General features: G+C 37.9%; 1 protein-coding gene and 1 long non-coding RNA gene across 5 annotated transcripts; one reads left to right on the top strand and one right to left on the bottom strand.

Moving 5' to 3' along the window:
- The first annotated feature begins 1,959 nt into the window (after positions 1-1,959).
- Alg1 (ALG1, chitobiosyldiphosphodolichol beta-mannosyltransferase) lies at positions 1,960-11,577 on the top strand. 4 transcript variants are annotated; one of them, XM_067758499.1, is made up of 7 exons: positions 1,962-2,224; positions 2,280-2,902; positions 2,997-3,277; positions 3,341-3,629; positions 6,321-6,561; positions 6,727-7,244; positions 11,212-11,577. In XM_067758499.1, the coding sequence occupies exons 2-5, from the start codon at positions 2,286-2,288 to the stop codon at positions 6,538-6,540; spliced, it is 1,407 nt and encodes a 468-aa protein (XP_067614600.1). In that variant the 5' UTR covers positions 1,962-2,224; positions 2,280-2,285; the 3' UTR covers positions 6,541-6,561; positions 6,727-7,244; positions 11,212-11,577. The 4 variants fall into 4 exon arrangements, with proteins under 4 accessions (XP_067614604.1, XP_067614600.1, XP_067614589.1 ...); XM_067758488.1 differs by having other exon boundaries at positions 6,727-7,462; XM_067758496.1 differs by having other exon boundaries at positions 6,727-7,466.
- A 206-nt stretch (positions 11,578-11,783) lies between these two features.
- LOC137235500 (uncharacterized) lies at positions 11,784-12,845 on the bottom strand. Its single transcript, XR_010947930.1, has 3 exons — positions 12,778-12,845; positions 12,468-12,664; positions 11,784-12,080 (listed from the first exon to the last, which is right to left on the bottom strand). It is a non-coding gene; the product is annotated as an uncharacterized lncRNA (long non-coding RNA).
- Between the last annotated feature and the right edge of the window lie 8,104 nt (positions 12,846-20,949).

Raw genomic sequence — 20,949 nt, 5'->3', positions numbered from 1 at the left:
TTTTTTGCCCGATAGCACTTGAATATTTTTAAGCAATTTGCATATTTTTTTTTTTTTTTTGCGACGAAATGATTACGCAAAATGATATTTAGATATATTTTAATTTAATGGTTTACTCCAAGTACGATAATATTTAATTTGATTTTTGTTATTTCGATTCCCGCACTATCCTCCATTTTGTTCTCAACCGCATGAATAGCGTCCTTTTTTTGCACACGGTTGAGCTGTGGGGAAAAACGTACTTAACGCGACGACGTTACAAACCGAAGCGAATGTTTTTATTAAATCAATCGCGCTTTTGTAGCAACATGCACATTTATATATATATATTTTATTGATGACATTACAAAGCTGTGCTGCCACATAAACAAAAAAAAAAAAACAAATATAAATATTACCTTACCACCTTTCAGTTAATAAAGAAAAAGAAAATATATATTTTTACTACTCGTTTTGAAAACTTGAAACACCTTTCCGCGTAGGCGGCCTTCGGCCGCGCTTATATAAAATAACCCTGGGCTACGCCATGCCAAGTCCGGGTGTGTGGTATAACCGTGGCTACCGCCACGGTGATGTCCTTCCGCGTAGTACACCCTTCTGCACACGGTTATACCACACCAGGACTTGGCATGGCGTAGCCCAGGGTTATTTTTTATAAGCGCGGCCGAATGCCGCCTAGGCAGAAAGGTGTTCTCAGCAGAATTACTGTGCATGGCGCAGCCGGTGTTGGATAGGCTAACATAACAATAAACATAAGAGTTATAAGGTAATATCAGCTCGTTCACGAATGCAAAAAAGAGCTTTTTAAAATTTTTGATAAATAAAGACTAGAAAAATTAAAGATATATACATCAGATGAAAGGTATTTTTATAAGTTATTTTTTGATTCTACACTTGTTCCGTTTTTTAGATGTGGCAGCACAGATTTGTAATGTCATAAAATATATATATGTACACACATATAAAAGTTGTATACACTGATGACCTGATATGAAACTTCTCGCTCTCTGAGAGCGCGTGAAAATGTGCATTTTTTATTTTTTTTTTATAGATGCCATCATGCTCAAAATCAAATTTGGGCATTACAGAATAACATTGGAGTATTTTACATGGTAAAGGTTTAATTTATGATTTTCACCGAAAATTTACTCAAGATTGTCGATGGGGTTATCAAAAAACTCGAATTTTTGTCAGAATTACAAATCCGAAGAAAAAGATAACTCTTTTTCACCCGTGGAAAATTTATCTGTGACAACACCTTTCATCGAAGGGCTGCACACGAAACTGGTTTTGGTAGCAACTTTCGATTGGTGAAAAAGTCAGCTTCTTAGTCTTCGCATTGATGTAAATGGTTGCATAAAGGCCATGTTTCTGTGGAGCTTTTCCACATTCCATTTTTGACAGCTGAGATAAATTGTAGGTATACGTATAGGTTAACGCAACATGTTTAATTAAAAGCCTTTTGCGGATGACAACGCAGATACTTCACCAAGTGATCTAATTTCGTAATTTCTTATACACTTTTTGCGTTTTTTTTTTTTTGTATGTGGATATACATAGGTATGTATGTACATGAATGTTTTCGTCGCATCAAAGTGAAAAAAGGGCTAGCCGTTCATTGTTATCTTATGACGGTGCCAGAGCAACGAAGCAAAGCGACGCAATCGAAATATATTATTTCATATTTTTTCACTTATCTACCATAAAATATTTCTGGAAAACTTTGCTTTTTTTATAAATATTAATAAGTTTTTATCAGCTTACTTGCTGATTTGTTTGAAAATAATGAAACCGAACGGATTTCTTCGAGTTTTTTTTTTGGCGAATTTTAGGCAACTCTATATCCATCTGATCTTCAAGACCCATTCTTGGAAACGAATGAACTTTTGTTTACAATCGAATGAACCCATTGTTTACAATCTAATGAATTTCAAGACCCATTCCTGGAAACGAATTGAGAGAGAATGAATGTTTCGTATCAGGTCATTAGTGGTTGTATAGAAATTTGAAAACTTTAACAACAAACAACTTTTAAATTATAAGTTTGCGCACTTTAAAATATATATATTTGTGATCGGAGAACTCCCTCTTTCATGTGATACCAAGTTAAACCCCGAACTCGGGGCGCGCTAAACTAAATCGCTGCCGAGAACTGTGCGCGTGAATGTGCGAATTTTCACCGATCAGCTGTTAGCTGCGTCATCAGTGTTAGCTGCGCTACTTGGTAAAATTTACAATGATTCGACCATTTTTATTTTCTAATTTAAACATCTTTACAGTTTTGTATGTTAACATTCACAAAATTAGACAACAAATGCTATACATTTCTGCGACATAAAATGGTTGAAATGCAAATTTGTCGACGTAATGCATGCATTGTTGTTTTAGGGGATATCGGACGCAGTCCACGCATGCAATATCATGCTGCTAGTTTGCTCGAAGAGAATTTCAATGTTGATATCATTGGTTATAATGAAACGAGACCGTTGAATGCGCTAATAAATGGACAACGAAAATGTAAAATACATGAATTGTCATCAGTGCCTGTAACAAATCTTACAAACAAATTAAAATTAATCTTCAAAACAATTTGGCAAACGTTAAGCTTGCTTATAGCATTGATATCGATAAGACGTCCAAATTTTTTACTTGTACAAAATCCGCCTGGTGTACCGACTTTAATAGTTTGTTATCTGTATTGTACGTTAACGCGTACAAAATTTATCATCGATTGGCATAATTATACTTACACAATATTGGCATTGGGCAACAATAATGGGGGAAAGGGCTATTTTTGTCGTTTAGCTAAATGGATCGAACGAACATTTGGCAGTAAAGCAAATGCACATTTTTGTGTGACCAAAGCAATGCATCAAGATTTATTACAAAATTGGAATATTTGGTAAATTTGTTTTTTTAAATTTAATATAAAGAAGCATACATACCTACTTGTTAAAGGAAGTGAATTTAGTATTTTTTAATGTACACTTCAATAGTCCAACCGTGGTGCTATATGATCGTCCACCTGCACAATTTCATCCCATTGAATTGACACAAAAACACGAGCTCTTTATGAAACTCTCCAAGGATTATCCACAATTTTTACCCAAATGCTATTCAGATTTAAAAGAATCAGGAGTGATCGAAACAACTGCATTAACACAAAAATTAATTAATGGAAATGTTTCTTATAAACCAAAACGCATGGCGATTGTTGTATCAAGCACCAGTTGGACACCAGATGAAGATTTTGGTATATTATTAAAAGCTTTGGAAGGTTCGTATATATAGATCATACATTATTTTGTTACCCGAAATACGCAACTAAATTTTTAATTAGAATACGAGAGTACGGCTACGTCACGTCCGAATAACTTTCCTGCACTATTGTGCATTATCACTGGTAAAGGACCACAAAAGGAAGACTACGTAACTCAAATAACCAAACTAAAGTGGTCTAAAGTTTCAATTATAACACCATGGTTGGATGTTGAAGATTATCCGCGTATTTTAGCTGCCGCCGATTTAGGCGTGTGCTTACATTGGAGTAGTAGTGGCTTGGATTTGCCGATGAAAGTGGTAGATATGTTCGGCAGCGGTTTACCTGTTTGCGCTTACAATTTTAAATGGTAATTATCATAATTTTTGTTGCCTAGTGTATAATTTGTTTTAATTGCATTTAAGCTCAGAAATTAGAAAAAGAGTAGCAAAAATACAAATTGAGGGCTCCGCGATGCACCAAACTTAGCGACTAAATCCTCCGCGACCTTATTTACAACATGGAGGTCCCAAATGTCGACCATTTTGAACATCCACATGCCGAAAATCCAGAGCCGTAATGAAATCCTCAAATCTCTTGCTGGTAGTACTTGATGAAAAGACAAAGAAACGTTAATTACCACTTACAAAGCAATTTGCCAGTCGATTGCATGCTACGCGTCCCCTATATGCTCGCCAAGCCTAAGAACTACTCACTGGAAGAAGCTACAGGCCCGCCAAAATACTGCTCTCAGAACCGCCACGGGCTGTCTTCTTATGTCCCCAGAACACCACCTACATAATAAGGCGCGAATACTCCCCATCAGGGAGAGAAATGAGATGCTAACCAAACAGTTCCTGTTGAATACCCAGAAACCTGGGCATCCCAACAGACATCTGACTGATGAGCCAACACCGCCCAGGGGATTAAGGAGTCATCTCCGTAAGCATTATGAGGAAATACGGCACCTGAGAACTCAGCCGTATGAAGCAAAAAAAAAACTATCAGGTCCTCAGCGAACTCCATAAACAGGCGTCGGATCTATATGCCAGGAATTGCCCGGTGAATCCAGTACTCAAAGAACAGTACCCAAAACTTGCGGAAGAAAAACGCACACTCCCCAGGGAAACGCGAGTCACTCTAGCTCAATTTCGATCTGGATACTTTAACAGGTTAAACTCTTACCTATCCAGAATTAACCCCAACATCCATGAGTGTCCTCCTGCAACCGGTCCCCACGTGACACCAACCATCTTTTCAATTGCAATGGGGAACCAACGCCAATGACAATAAAAAAAGACATACAAAGGATACCCGTGTTCGAAATTAATGAAAGGAATATTTAGGATAATTGCCACAACAGGACAATGGCTGCTTGGTCTACATGTAAGAAATGAAAACCTCCTTGTTGTTGTTGTATTAACGATAAAGCTACCCGAAGGCTTTCGTATTCGTCACGGGTAGGTGAGGTTGACAATTGGGTTGTAGAAGCTATATATTGCGCTGGCAACTTGAGAGGGTTGCGCTACACAACCCCTTGTAAACCCCTAACCCCTTCATGTAAGGAACCGCTCACACATTTGTTCTGCGAAAAGGCATTCCTAAAGAATATCAGGAATCGAACTCTTGGCGGTTTTGTGCTTCCCGATATAAGAGCAGAATCAAAATTCTCCATAAATCTGTCAATTTATATAACTAAAAAGAACAAGGTCAGAACACAGTAATTTAATATAAACAATGACTAAAGCGCTACTTGGGCCTGGTCATGCCGGCCGGGCAGCACAGCAATCAGCCAACCAAACAAAAACTGCAGTAGTTTCTCAATTTATGTCCATTGCAAATGCCCTCAATAAAAACGGAATGGGACAGATGTCATATACCTAATTTATTTAAAATTTCCGGGCAGCGAGTCGTTCTATGTAGTTCCGAACTATCTCATTAAGGGACAATACTAATTCTCATTCCGTCTCCTCGCAGTGCTTTCAAATGACAACACTTTTAACATTGCGATGTTCCTTCAAATGCCAATTATGCTTCTTTACGGACCTATAGAACGCGTTGTTCCAGTTGTTCAATTATATTCTCATATAGCTCAGACTTAAGCGTTTTTAGCATCATTCAGAGTTAATCATTAAACCTGTTGTGCGATTCTCCCATATTTCTGTTAACAAGGGTTTACCAACGTCATGAACATTCTTATCATGAATCGGGGGTTCATTACTCAAAAGTCTCAAAAGTGCATGTGAGTCTCATGCCATTCCAAGATTGGTGTTGAGTATAAAATGATCGAAGGAATTCCAATTAAGATTTACTTTTGGAGTTATCGCTTAGTAGCGAAATCAATTTTCCAATCCAAAATTACGCATATTTGCAGTAAGACCCTTTGGTCGCCAGATCCTCGCCTGTGGTACATACATATTTGTAACAGGATTCGCCTTGTGTAGGTGCGTTGCCGAAGCTGTGAATTGCGCTTATCAACCCCTTGAATGCCACATATTGAAATTTCTTTCTTTTTTCTTTTCCCGCGTTAAATATTGCTTAATTTTTGGGGGGACTTGCAGGAGAAGCACATACTGGAGATGTAAGGCTCCTAAGGTCTTTCTACCGCCAAGATAGCCTGTCCTGCTGTTGTTGTTGTTGTTGTATTAATGATAAAGACACTCCCCGTAGGTTTTGAGGAGTGTTGTTGATGTTGTTGGTCCTTTGCTATATATAGAACCGCAACTTTTTAAATAATGCCCAGCAACATTTAAGTTAATCAGGATTAAGTGGTGAGAGGGGCGCAAAAAATTAAACTGGGTTAGACTGAAATGACAGGCCTTGGTCGGGAGAAAAAAAACCAGAGTCGCTCCGGTACATAGAACCTGCTGCCGTGGTGATGTCCGTTGTCCGTTTAATAGTTTTGATAGTAAGAGATGATGGTTTTGCTGTACCAGGAAGTCTTTACGGTATAAACTATAGCTTTACAATTTAAGAATGTTCATTATTTATCAAGACGCCAAAATTACTTAAAGTCAATCTTGGTAAATATTCTATTTCTAACTTTTTTTCTTTATTAAAGCCTCGGTGAATTGGTGACACATGGTCAGAATGGATTCGTATTCGAAAACCACAAAGAATTGGCAGATCAATTGAAATTCTGGTTTGAAAATTTCCCCAGTAATCCCAGTTTACTAGAAACAAAAGACCGTTTTCGAAAAAATTTACAAGAATTTCAGTCACTGCGTTGGCATGAGAATTGGAAAGTTAATGCATTGCCTTTATTCAATTCGTTTACTTAAAAAGAAAAGGAACATATCTATGTTAGTACCATGCATTGTTTGTATGTAATACTTTAAAATGTATTTACCTATGTCTGTTTTAATTGCTTACATTTTAATTTATTTATATTTATCTTGAAATAAATTTTTAATGTTTTTCATAATTTTCCGTGGAAACGTTTTTCTTTGATTTCTTCGTAATTATAGATACTGTCACCTTATGATTGTCAAGGTCCGAACAATTAATTTTCCCAAGGTTTTCAAACATACGTACGCTTCCTCTTCTGTGATTCCACTATGCCCGTAGAACAGGGCATTATAAATCCTTTGGCCCGTATTTTGAGCAAGTTAACGAATGCTAAACAATTATTGTTGCAATAAGCCACCAACGAAAGAGATTGGGGCAAAAATACAAAATCTCACCACACACGTTCCACACGTCATACACCAAAAGAGCATCTACGCCGACAAGTCTGGCAACACATTTGGCCCTAAATCGACGGCAGCACTGGCATGCACTTACCACACACACTTGTCAAATAAATATAGATACTTTGTATTAGTAATTGTCTGTATTGATATTCTTTTGTACTTTATTATATACTTTGTAATTTGTCGATATCCGTTATTCGTTTATAAAAAGACAAAGAGACTTTACCGCTAAGGCCAGTTATATTTTAATACCACATTTTGTCGTGTCATTTTTTAAGCCGTGGACAACAATCGTGAGATTTTTTTGCCTTCCGTGAAAATTTTGTCCGTAAAATTTGTGTAGAGTAAAATTTGTTCTTTTCCGCGTCAAATTGTTTTGTTTCCCGCCATTTGCTCTTACAATTTAAAGGGCCAATATTACTTAATATGCTAACTAGAGCACGAAGTAGAACTGGCAGCGAAGAAGTGGAGGATGCTCCCCAGCGGGTTAGGGGGTCAGAATATACCCGCGGTAGGTATGCCTGTCGTAAGAGGCGACTAAAATACCAGATTCAAGGGGTTGTGTAGTGCAACCCTTCAGGTTGCCAGCGCAATATATAGCTTCTCCAAACCCCATTGTCAACCTCACCTATCCGCGGCGAATCCTGATTCACTAACAGACGAGGCTATGGCGACCCCAAGCTCCTCATGGATGTTGGGGGTGGGGAGGGAGGGATGGCCTGAAGGTTTAACGTGGTCATATAAATCGTTCCCAAGATGGTCGGGCTAGCACCTTAATGGTGCTGTGTTACCGGAGCGTACCGGATCTGTATCCGGCAAAGGACCATCACATCGATAACACTCCCCAAAGCCTTCGGGGGGCAACCTTATCGCTACAACAACAACAACAAGTGGAGGATGCGAACGAATCTTTTCCGTCGCCGATAATACAATCTTGGAGAATGTCAATTCCCAAAATGCACCAGCTGCCTCTGCCGAGCAGTATACAACAGGCATAACCAGCCAATTAGCCGCAATAATAGCCAGTATTGCGTCACTTAGTGAAGGCATGAGGGAATCGCGCAACGAAACTCAAAATATACGGGAGCGTGCGTGTTCCGATTCCAGCAGTATGGAAAATGCATCAAATCAACCACCAATGGTGCCAGTAACTACGTCATCACTTGCCACACCGCCAATATCGCGGATAACATTTGCCAATAATATATCATCATGGCCGCCAGCAGCTACAGTTGCTACAGAAGGCAACATGTCACCAACTAACGCCCAGAGATTGCCATTTCAACCATCAACATCAGCCGCACTTGTACAAAGAGAAACAGTGCAAGTATCGACGTCAGCAGCCGTGCCATCGGCAACAGAAGCGCAACGGCGTGCTCAATCAGGTCCAGATTGTTTATCAGCTAGCGGATCATATGCTTCTTCTGCACCACATTTTTTATTACAACAGCCGCAAGTATCAGCGCATGCTTTGCCACAAGCATCATTGCACGCCACTGCAAATGCAGCAAACCAGCCAGTATTTATGTCACAGCAGCCGCATGGAAATATTCGGGTTCAGCCAACACCGCCTGCGCCATATAATATTGAGGCAGGAGTTTTGCACAGAGCAAAGTTGTACCCACTGCCGGAGTTTGACGGCAATACCGAGGATTGGCCGCTGTTTTACTTCAGTTTCGCCGACACAACACGTGAGTTCAACTATAGTGATCGCCAAAATTTAATGCGCCTACAAAAGGCGTTAAAGGATGATGCGAAGCGGGCAGTCACATCACTGCTTATCTTCCCAGAAAACGTGCAAAACATATTAGAAGAGCTGAGATTTAACTTCGGTCGGCCAGAACTGCTGATTCGTGCGCAGTTACGTAAGGTACAATCATTTCCAAATATAACAGAGGACCGTATGGAACAGGTGCAGGACCTCCAATCAGGTACGCAATATAACTGCATTCTTTAAGTCAGCAAGGTGTGAGCAGCACATAGTAAATCCGACGTTGCTTGAGCAACTTATTTCAAAGCTCACAGCCTCGAAACAGTTCGAGTGGAGTAAACACGCATCTACGGTGACACCATTTGCCACAGTGGAAACCTTTGCCGAATGGGTCGGTAACCTAGCCAAAATAATAGCTATTATGCCAAAAGTTGCTGATAAGGCAACACATTCAACATCATCTAGAGCTCCTCGTCGATCGGATCAGAGACCGGTCATAGCAAGTCGCTTTCTACACAGTAGCCAGGGTAATATAAATCAACAATGGATGTGCATTGCATGCAATCAGCCACACTCATTGGAGGACTGTCCCCAATTTAAAACACGTAACATAGAAAATCGATGGGCGCTAGTCAAACGTCAACGTCTTTGTTTTGCATGCCTGCAAGGAGGATACAATTTGCAAAGCTGTCAAAAGAAAAAGCGGTGTAATATAGAAGAATGTCAACGCGTACATCATCGCTTACTGCACGCACCATCGAATACGCATACGGTCACATCAGCTACCACAGATAATGCGGATGTCGTCCTCAGTTGCCAAGTTGCTGTCACATTATTTGGGCCAAAGGGTCACATGGAGGCACACGCCATGTTCGAGGAAGGCTCTTCTATATCTTTGTTAGAAGAATACGTCGCTAATCAGCTGGGTTTGAATGGTCAATCATCATCGCTAACACTATAATGGTATGGCGAGAACACAGCAACAGAGAAATCTCGCATAGTGTCGTTGGAGGAACAGGGTAATCAAGGCGGCGCACCATTTCCACTCAAGAACGTTCGCACAGTCAAAAGCTTGAATCTGCCTAGTCAATCGTTTCAAAACTATCGCCATTTTGGTAACTTACCAGTCGCCAGCTACAACAACGTAAAGCCGACGTTGCTCTTGGGTTTAGACAACAGCTTTCTCGGTATTGCCACCGAAACAATTACGAACGGGCCGAGCCAATTAATTGCCGCAAAGACAAAATAAGGATGGCTGGCTTACGGGCCAACTGACAAGATGGATTCGACTAGTCCACGGGTACTTATGATAAGAGACCCGCCTCTGTCGAAAAAGATATGCAACATGGTCGAAGAATATTTAACATTAGAAAACTTGGAAGTGAAAGCAGCTGTTACCGAGGGAGAAGACGATATGCGCGCAAAAGCTATTTTGAAATCGACAGCAATTACGATTGGCGACAGGTACGAGATTGGTTTGTTGTGGAAGCAAGACGACATTGTATTTCCACCTAGCTACGATATGGCGAAGAGACGGTTGCTTAGTATTGAGAACAAAATGAAGAGAAGCACAGTTTTTGCTGAGAGTTACACCAAAGGCATGGCGCGCTACATAGAGAAGGGCTATGCCAGAGAGCTATCTGCAGCTGAAGTCAGCAACCAAAGTGGGAAGGTATGGTATCTCCCACATTTCGGTGTAATGAGCCCTCATAAACCCGGTAAGCTGCGCATAGTCTTCGACGCAGCCGTAATGGTCACCAACACATCGCTCAACTCAGAACTGCTTAAGGGTCCGGAGCAAGCACAATCGCTCTTTGCTATTTTACATCGGGTTCTCCAAGGGTCGGTGGCAGTTGCGGGCGATATTGAAGATATGTTCTCCCAGGTAAAAATCGAACCAGATGATCAGCACGCACAGAGGTTCCTGTTGAGAAACGACAGCAACGGTATCCATACTTTAACTTTTGGTACCGTGGGGATTTGCGCTTTATCCACAACCTCGAACTTCGCGTTGGTGCCTTGGCTTTGGAGGTTTGGAACCACTTCCTCCAGCCACATCATGCTCGCGATGCGGACGCCAACATCTTCACACCAGGTGTAGGGCTCCTAAGGTTTTTCTACCGCCAAGATAACCCGTCCTGCTGTTGTTGTATTATCGATAAAGACACTCCCCGAAGGTTTTGGGTAGTGTTGTCGATGTTGATGGTCCTTTGCTATATATAGAACCGCAACTTTGTATATAATACCCGGCAACAGTTAAGTTAATCATGATTAAGTGGTGAGAGGGGTGCAACAAATTAAACGGGGTTAGAGTGAAATGACAGGCCTTGGTCGGGAAAAAAAACCAGAGTCGCTCCGGTACATAGAACCTGCTGCCGTGGTGATGTCCGTTGTCGTTTTAATAGTAAGAGATGGCGGTTTTACTCTACCAGGAAGTCTTTACTGTATAAACATCGCTTTACAATTTAAGAATATTCATTAAGACGTCAAAATTACTTAAAAGTCCATCTTGGTAAATATTCTATATTTAAATTTTTTCTTTATTAAAGCGTCGGTGAATTGGTGGCGCATGGTTAGAATGGATTCGTATTCAAAAACCATAAAGAATTGGCAGATCAACTGAAATTCTGGTTTGAAAATTTCCCCTGTAATCCCAGTTTAGTAGAAACAAAAGACCGTTTTCGAAAAAATTTACAAGAATTTCAGTCACTGCGTTGGCATGAGAATTGGAAAGTTAATGCATTGCCTATATTCAATTCGTTTACTTAAAAAGAAAAGGAACAGATCTATGTTAGTACCATGCATTGTTTGTATGTAATACTTAAAAATGTATTTACCTATAAGTCTGTTTTAATTGCTTACATTTTAATTTATTTATATTTATCTTGAAATAAATTTTTAATGTTTTTCATAATTTTCCGTGGAAACGTTTTTCTTTGATTTCTTCGTAATTATAGATACTGTCACCTTATGATTGTCAAGGTCCGAACAATTAATTTTCCAAAGGTTTTCAAACATACGTACGCTTCCTCTTCTGTGATTCCACTGTGCCCGTAGAACAGGGCATTATAAATACTATGGCCCGTATTTTGAGCAAGTTAACGAATGCTAAACAACTATATCATTTCACAATCTCTATAATCAGCCTGCTTTATTATTAAACCCTTGTTAAAATGGGCGTCAAATTACCTGCAGAAGCTTTTAAATACTTTAATCAACGGACGGTTTTACGACTGCAGCTGCAGTGATGTTATTCGTAGACGCAGATATGTTTTTTTGACAAATCGGACAAATTCCCTTATGTGCCTTAACAGATTTAAGGCAGTCGCCTTTGTGTACCGCATGTTTGCATGGAAAATAGTGCATATCGTCGCTAGTCATCTTTTTAACACATATAATACAATCATCTCCAGGGTTCCTGAAAAATGCAAGATATTTTTGTTCCAGTTAAGAAAATATGGTAGTAGTGCAGTTTACGGTACCCACCCTAAATTTGGGCTAAAATTTTCGAGTGATGTATCAAAAGACGTGTATTAATCTCGAGAACAATAATCCGAAGGCGGAAAAGAAAATGTTATATCTGTCCGGAGACATTTGCAGTTGAAGTTGGCGATTTTCATGTGGTTGTTGTTGTGTTTGTAACCACAAAAAAAAAAATTGTGCATCACCGTGGCGGTAGCCACGCTTTCGGATTCTTGATCTAGACGTGAATACGCGTCTTTTGATCTCACTCGAAAATTTTGGCCCAAATTTCGGTGAGCACCTTAAACTGCACTATTACCGAAAATATTTATTAGGTACATACGATTTTAATTCCTCTTTTCGTGGCTTACAACTAGCTGTTCTTTCCTGTACATAACCAACCGGCCGTGGACGTGTCAATACCATAACAGCCAAACCCATACATACACCGATCATCAATTGCCATATTGGAATCATTATAATATATATTGGTCTTTGATTTACCTATTTACAATTGTGAGCTTTTTACTACGAGTCCAGCTGTTAGAATAGGAAAATAAGTCAATTAAAATTAAATTAGATAACCATTGCAAACGCATTCGATTGTTATATTGCAGTTTTCAATTATGAAAAATGTTAGACATTTTACCAACCAGTGGGACAAATAATTTCACTTGCAAAGTGTGCCAACCAATGATGACATGATACGAAACATTCATTCCATAGTGTACCTATACCAAGTGTGTTCACTAAGCGATAAACGTCAAAACTACAAACAGCCTCGCTCACCTGATGGAAATCTCAGGTCTAGAGTCGCATTTTTGGTCTCAACGACAACATTTTTGACTACCAATCGTATTGACTTTTTCAATTTTTCAATCATTCGGAGCATTCGGTAATGGTATCCATTTTGAATTCGCTGTCATTCCGAATCCAGCGAGTGCCTGTCAGAATGCTTGACAGATAAGTCAACACACTTGTACTTGTACACTATGATTCATTCTCCATAGTACAGGTTTGCAAGTATGATATGTATGAGAGGGAAACAATTCCTTTCTCTTTCTAACACACTGCCGTTTGACACTTCGGTCAGTGTCAAACTATTGTGGAACTCAGTGGAACCTGCGTGGAACATACGTTTGACACTGAACGAAGTGTCAAAATTACCGGGGTTGCTGTCGTGGAAAGCAACGCAGGGAAACAAAAAAAGGAGCGGAATATCAGAAATGGGTTGCTGTGATGGTAAATTTTTTTGAACGAATTTAGTATGAAAATGTAGTACACCTATATGGGTCCTACAGAAAATTATACAAAAGTCTTGAATTGGGGTATCTGAGGACGCTTAGTTATTCAAGTATTAAGAATACAAACACGGGTGCTAAGTTTTTCTACCAGCTCAAAAGTTCTCTGCGAAAAACAGTTTGAAACCGAGGTCGACTGCAATAAACCGTGCAAAAATGTGGAAAGAGAAATGAAAAGACGCGTTTTGTCCTGTTATAAATAGTCAAAAGGCGAAAAGGTATTCGAATTATTGGAAGCGAGGCAAAAACGCGTCTATTAATACCTCTCCCGACGGTTTTGATCGTGTTTTAGCAATCGTCCCCTGTAATAAAGTATCACAATTTGTTAATTAAAATTGTCCAAAACATATGGATTTTAAAGAAAGATGTAATTAAGTGCTCGTTTGAAATTAAATACGGATATTTCTTTGTAATTTTGCAATAAAAATTTTACACAGCTTTCGTTACCAGCTACTACACTTTTCTTGGACCTAAGAAGTACAACAGTGCCAAATAGCATCCACACAAAAAACGAACAAGAACAAGCATTTTATCAGGTGAGCGTGGCTGTGTATGTGCGCGCTGCTACATATCCTACTTGTAGACCTGTACTATGTTCATTCTCTCTCAATTCGTTTCCAGGAATAGGTCTTAAAGTTCATTCAATTGTAAACATTGGTTCATTCGATTGTAAACAAACTTCATTCGTTTCCAAGAATGGGCTTGAAGATCAGAGTTGCGTAAACCGCGCAAAAAAAATTCCAAGAAAATCGGTGCGTTTTCATTATTTTTCATTTCAAGTGTATTCAACTACATAAGCCGATCAAAAATTTGTAAAAAAGGTACAAGAAATAACAAAATTAAATGAGCTGTTATATTAACGGACGAAAAGAGATAAGTACATTTTATCTTAGCTATCAAAAAATTAAATTTCACGTGTTGTCACGGAAAAATTTTTAACGGGTAAAATAAGCTTTTTTTTGTATTTGTGATCCTGAAAAAATTCGAGTTTTTTGATATCCCATTTGACAATCTTGAGTAAGTTTTCGGTGAAAATCATAAATTAAACCTTTACCATGTAAAATACCCCAAAGTTATTCCGAAATGCCCAAATTTGATTTTGAGGATGATGGCATCTATGGTCAATGTTATAAAAAATGCACATTTTCACGCGCTCTCAGAGAGCGAGAAGTTTCATATCATGTCATCATTGGTGCCAACCATAGATTAGATTGATACGAATCTTTTGTTTACGCTCTCATATTTTCGCTCTCACGAGGGATTTATCTTCTAGTTGATGCTGGCAACAGTCACAGATAAATCCCTCGCGCCAGCTGAAGCGGGTGCCAGAACAAAAAATGTGCCAGCCAAAACGAAAAACGTGCCAAAAATTTTGGTAAACTTTAGTTTGACCTACAACTGTAGAATAGCGTTCAAAAATTATGGGAAAAAGGACAAAATACTTGTTTCAGTGTAAATATTATTAGTTCGAAGGCGGAGGGTAAATATTATTTCCCGATCAAAAGTTATCGCCAAAACAGGTTTTGTAAATATGAAGTCCCGATGCAACCAGTCCATATTGATCACAGAACCTGGAACGTCAGACATGTAGGATAGGCCCTACCATTGAATGATGTTAACTATTATATCATAGGTCGGATTTACTGAAATTTCAAAAGAATATATGGTTTTTTTTTTATTTTTTTTATATGGTTTTCACTGTGAGTTAAATGCGTTACAATATTTGACTAATTACTTTAATCAAAATGTAAATTTTACTTAGATTTGTTTATATTTGACTCCAACTAGTAGTATTATTGTAAAATGAGTTTAAAGAAATGAATATTTTACGACTATCATTTTTTTAAATGATTGAAACTATAATCGCCGAAATGTATGTCAAAAATCCCCATAATCAGATCTATTAATTTTTGTTTGGAGTGGCATCACTGACAAATGTTATAAAAAATGTGCATTTTGACAGCGCTCTCTCGAAACAAAGAGTTGCAAATCCATTCATCTATGGTGCCAACCATAGCAATGATGACATTGATACGAATCTTTTGTTTACGCTCTCATATTTTCGCTCTCACGAGGGATTTATCTTCTAGTTGTTGCTGGCAACAATCACAGATAAATCCCTCGCGCCAGCTGAAGCGGGTGCCAGAACAAAAAATGTGCCAGCCAAAACGAAAAACGTGCCAAAAATTTTGGTAAACTTTAGTTTGACCTACAACTGTAGAATAGCGTTCAAAAATTATGGGAAAAAGGATAAAAATACTTGTCTTAGTGTAAGTATTATTAGTTCGAAGGCGGAGGGTAAATATTATTCCCCATTCAAAAGTTATCACTAACAACAGGTTTTGTAAATATGAACTCCCGATGCAACCAGTCCATTTTGATCACAGAATCTGGAACGCCAGACATGTAGGATAAGCCCTATCCATTAAATAATGTTAACTATTTATCATAAGTTCGATTTACATAAATTTCAAAAGATTATTTGGTTTTCATTGTGAGTTAAATGTGTTACAATATTTGACTAATTAATTTAATCAAAATGTTAATTTTATTAAGATTTGTTTATATTTAACTCTAACTAGTCGTATTATTGTAAAATAAGTTTAAAGAAATGAATATTTTGCACTATTATTTTATTAAATGATTGAAACTATAAAATCGCCGGAATGTATGTAAAAAATCCCCATATTCAGATCTATTCATTTTTATTTGGAGTGCCATCATTGTCAAAAATGTGCATTTTGACAGCACTCTCTCGAAACAAAGAGTTGCAAATCCATTCATCTATGACCATAGTACAGGTTTACAAGTATGATATGTATGAGAAGGAAGCAATTCCTTTCCTTTTCTAACACATTGCAGTTTGACACTTCGGTCAGTGTCAAACTATTGTGGAACTCAGTGGAACCTGCGTGGAACATGCGTTTGACACTGAACGAAGTGTCAAAATTACAGGGGTTGCTGTCGTTGGAAGCGACGCAGGGAAACAAAAAAAGGAGCGGAATATCAGATATGGGTTGCTGTGATGGTAAATTTTTTGAACGAATTTAGTATAAAAACGTAGTGCGCCTATATGGGTCCTACAGAAAATTATACAAAAGTCTTGAATTGGGATATCTGAGGACGCGTAGTTATTCCAGTATTAAGAATACAAACACGGGTGCTAAGTTTTTCAACCCGTTCAAAAGTTCTCCGCGAAAAACAGTTTGAAACCGAGGTTGACTGCAATAACCCGTCCAAAAATGTGGAAGAGAAATGAAAAGACGCGTTTTGTCCTGTTATCAATAGTCCAAAGGCGAAAAAGTATTCGATTTATTGGATGCTAGGCAAAAACGCGTCTATTAATATCTCCCCCGACTGTTTTGGTCGTGTTTTGCAATCGTCCCCGGTAATAAAGTATCTCAATTTGTTAATTAAAATTGTCCAAAACATATGGATTTTAAAGAGGGGTGTAATTAAGTGCTCGTTTGAAAGTAAATAAGGGCATTTCTTTGTAATTTTACGATAAAAAATGTAAGCAGTTTTCGTTAGCAGCTACTACACTTTTCTCTGACCTAGGAAGTACAACAGTGCCAAATAGCATCCACAAAAAAAAACGAACAAGAACAAGCATTTTATCAGGTGAGCGTGGCTGTGTATGTGCGTGCTGCTACATATCCTACTTGTAGACCTGTACTATGGTGCCAACCATTGTAAATTTTACCAAGTAGCGCAACTAACAGCTGATCGGTGAAAATTCGCACATTCACACGCACAGTTCTCGACTCAGTTTAAAAAAAAAACTAGATTTTTTAACTCAAATTTTAAAGTGAGATAATCCTTACGAATTTATGTATATAGAATATATAAGGCGTTTTTGTTGTTATTAAAATAATAGTTTTATTTTTATTAAAGCTTTTATCATTTTTTTTAACTCTGAAAAAACTCCGAGCACCATTCCTTCATTATATGACATTCGACTGCCTAGTCCACTGCCTTCCACTCTATTCGCAACATAACTTCTATTTAAGTTGCCAAACTATATAGTAAACAATGGTGCCAACCATAGTACAGGTTTACAAGTATGATATGTATGAGAGGGAAACAATTCCTTTTTCTTTCTAACACACTGCCGTTTGACACATGCGTTTGACCATGACGGAACGATACAAGGTGGCAGCATGGTGACATACCTACAAACATAAATAAAAATTCCATGTATTTTGTTTTTGTAAATTCGATGGACAAATGTCAAAATCGTACTGCGCCGGAAGTTGATGTATCAAATCAAAGGAAAAAATGTTATAATCAGCTGTCCCATGCTGCCACCTTGTATCGCTCCGCCATGCGTTTGAAACTGAACTAAGTGTCAAAATTACAAGGGTTGCTGTCGTGGAAAGGGACGCAGGGAAACAAAAAAGGTAGCGGAATATCAGATATGGGTTGCTGTGATGGTAAATTTTTTTGAACGAATTTAGTATGAAAATCTAGTGCGCCTATATGGGTCCTACAGAAAATTATACAAAAGTCTTGAATTGGGGTATCTGAGGACGCGTAGTTATTGCAGTATTAAGAATACAAGCACGGATGCTAAGTTTTTCTGCCCGTTCAAAAGTTCTCCGCGAAAAACAGTTTGAAACCGATGTCGACTGCAATAACCCGTCCAAAAATGTAGAAAGAGAAATAAAAAGACGCGTTTTGTCCTGTTATCAACAGTCCAAAGGCGAAAAAGTACTCGAATTATTGGAAGCGAGGCAAAAACGCGTCAATTGATACTTCCCCCCAACGGTTTTTGTCATGTTTTAGCAATCGTCCCCGGTAATAAAGTATCACAATTTATTAATTAAAATTTTTCAAAGCATATGAATTTTGAAGAGAGATGTAATTAAGTGCTCGTTTGAAATTAATAAGGATATTTCTTTGAAATTTTACAATAAAAATTTTACACAGTTTTCGTTAGCTGCTACTACACTTTACTTCGACCTAAGAAGTACAACAGTGCCAAATACCTTCCACAAAAAAACGAACGAGAACAAGCATTTTATCACGTGATCGTGGCTGTGTATGTGCGTTCTGCTACATATCCTACTTGTAGACCTGTACTATGGTGCCAACACCCTTAGCCAAAGCAAATGTCAAATTCTTCTTCTTATGATTTGCTTGGAACAAAATTGGGGAGTTGGTTACTTTTCAATATCAGATGGCGCCAGTGCCGCTCATTCTACCATTCTCCAAAAAAATTCATGCAATCTACTAATAATGCATAAGCTTGTGTTAAACTCATCTATAGGTGTTTTTTTTCAAGCGAGCTTGAAAAAAACGCTTCAACTAGCTAAACAGTTTCATTATGCCAAAACCATACAGATGGTGGAAGTTTATCAGCTAATTGTTACTTTTTTTAGCTGCTATGACATTTCTACTTCTAGCGCAGTATGTTTTTGACACTCAACCAGAGAATTACAAAAACAAAATACATGAAATGCGTGTGTTTGTTGTATGTTTGTATGAGAAGTTTCATATCATGTCATCATTGGTGCCAACCATAGATTAGATTGATACGAATCTTTTGTTTACGCTCTCATATTTTCGCTCTCACGAGGGATTTATCTTCTAGTTGATGCTGGCAACAGTCACAGATAAATCCCTCGCGCCAGCTGAAGCGGGTGCCAGAACAAAAAATGTGCCAGCCAAAACGAAAAACGTGCCAAAAATTTTGGTAAACTTTAGTTTGACCTACAACTGTAGAATAGCGTTCAAAAATTATGGGAAAAAGGACAAAATACTTGTTTTAGTGTAAATATTATTAGTTCGAAGGCGGAGGGTAAATATTATTTCCCGATCAAAAGTTATCGCCAAAACAGGTTTTGTAAATATGAAGTCCCGATGCAACCAGTCCATATTGATCACAGAACCTGGAACGTCAGACATGTAGGATAGGCCCCACCATTGAATGATGTTAACTATTATATCATAGGTCGGATTTACTGAAATTTCAAAAGAATATATGGTTTTTTTTTTTATTTTTTTATATGGTTTTCACTGTGAGTTAAATGCGTTACAATATTTGACTAATTACTTTAATCAAAATGTAAATTTTACTTAGATTTGTTTATATTTGACTCCAACTAGTAGTATTATTGTAAAATGAGTTTAAAGAAATGAATATTTTACGACTATCATTTTTTTAAATGATTGAAACTATAATCGCCGAAATGTATGTCAAAAATCCCCATAATCAGATCTATTAATTTTTGTTTGGAGTGGCATCACTGACAAATGTTATAAAAAATGTGCATTTTGACAGCGCTCTCTCGAAACAAAGAGTTGCAAATCCATTCATCTATGGTGCCAACCATAGCAATGATGACATTGATACGAATCTTTTGTTTACGCTCTCATATTTTCGCTCTCACGAGGGATTTATCTTCTAGTTGTTGCTGGCAACAATCACAGATAAATCCCTCGCGCCAGCTGAAGCGGGTGCCAGAACAAAAAATGTGCCAGCCAAAACGAAAAACGTGCCAAAAATTTTGGTAAACTTTAGTTTGACCTACAACTGTAGAATAGCGTTCAAAAATTATGGGAAAAAGGATAAAAATACTTGTCTTAGTGTAAGTATTATTAGTTCGAAGGCGGAGGGTAAATATTATTCCCCATTCAAAAGTTATCACTAACAACAGGTTTTGTAAATATGAACTCCCGATGCAACCAGTCCATTTTGATCACAGAACCTGGAACGCCAGACATGTAGGATAAGCCCTATCCATTAAATAATGTTAACTATTTATCATAAGTTCGATTTACATAAATTTCAAAAGATTATTTGGTTTTCATTGTGAGTTAAATGTGTTACAATATTTGACTAATTAATTTAATCAAAATGTTAATTTTATTAAGATTTGTTTATATTTAACTCTAACTAGTCGTATTATTGTAAAATAAGTTTAAAGAAATGAATATTTTGCACTATCATTTTATTAAATGATTGAAACTATAAAATCGCCGGAATGTATGTAAAAAATCCCCATATTCAGATCTATTCATTTTTATTTGGAGTGCCATCATTGTCAAAAATGTGCATTTTGACAGCACTCTCTCGAAACAAAGAGTTGCAAATCCATTCATCTATGACCATAGTACAGGTTTACAAGTATGATATGTATGAGAAGGAAGCAATTCCTTTCCTTTTCTAACACATTGCAGTTTGACACTTCGGTCAGTGTCAAACTATTGTGGAACTCAGTGGAACCTGCGTGGAACATGCGTTTGACACTGAACGAAGTGTCAAAATTACAGGGGTTGCTGTCGTTGGAAGCGACGCAGGGAAACAAAAAAAAGAGCGGAATATCAGATATGGGTTGCTGTGATGGTAAATTTTTTGAACGAATTTAGTATAAAAACGTAGTGCGCCTATATGGGTCCTACAGAAAATTATACAAAAGTCTTGAATTGGGATATCTGAGGACGCGTAGTTATTCCAGTATTAAGAATACAAACACGGGTGCTAAGTTTTTCAACCCGTTCAAAAGTTCTCCGCGAAAAACA

Source organism: Eurosta solidaginis, chromosome 1, assembly GCF_040869045.1.
Source record: "Eurosta solidaginis isolate ZX-2024a chromosome 1, ASM4086904v1, whole genome shotgun sequence".
Classification (NCBI taxonomy): domain Eukaryota; kingdom Metazoa; phylum Arthropoda; class Insecta; order Diptera; family Tephritidae; genus Eurosta; species Eurosta solidaginis.
The sequence above is the reverse complement of the archived record's forward strand: the minus strand, read 5'-3'. Positions and strand labels throughout refer to the sequence as shown.

What these genes read in the sequence shown, in the direction of transcription:
- Alg1 (XM_067758499.1), top strand. Translation starts at nt 2,286, where the DNA reads ATGTTAACATTCACAAAATTAGACAACAAATGCTATACATTTCTGCGA. An exon ending in ATTATTAAAAGCTTTGGAAG is followed by an intron (nt 3,278 to 3,340) that starts GTTCGTATATAT and finishes ATTTTTAATTAG; the next exon opens with AATACGAGAGTACGGCTACG. An exon ending in TGCGCTTACAATTTTAAATG is followed by an intron (nt 3,630 to 6,320) that starts GTAATTATCATA and finishes TCTTTATTAAAG; the next exon opens with CCTCGGTGAATTGGTGACAC.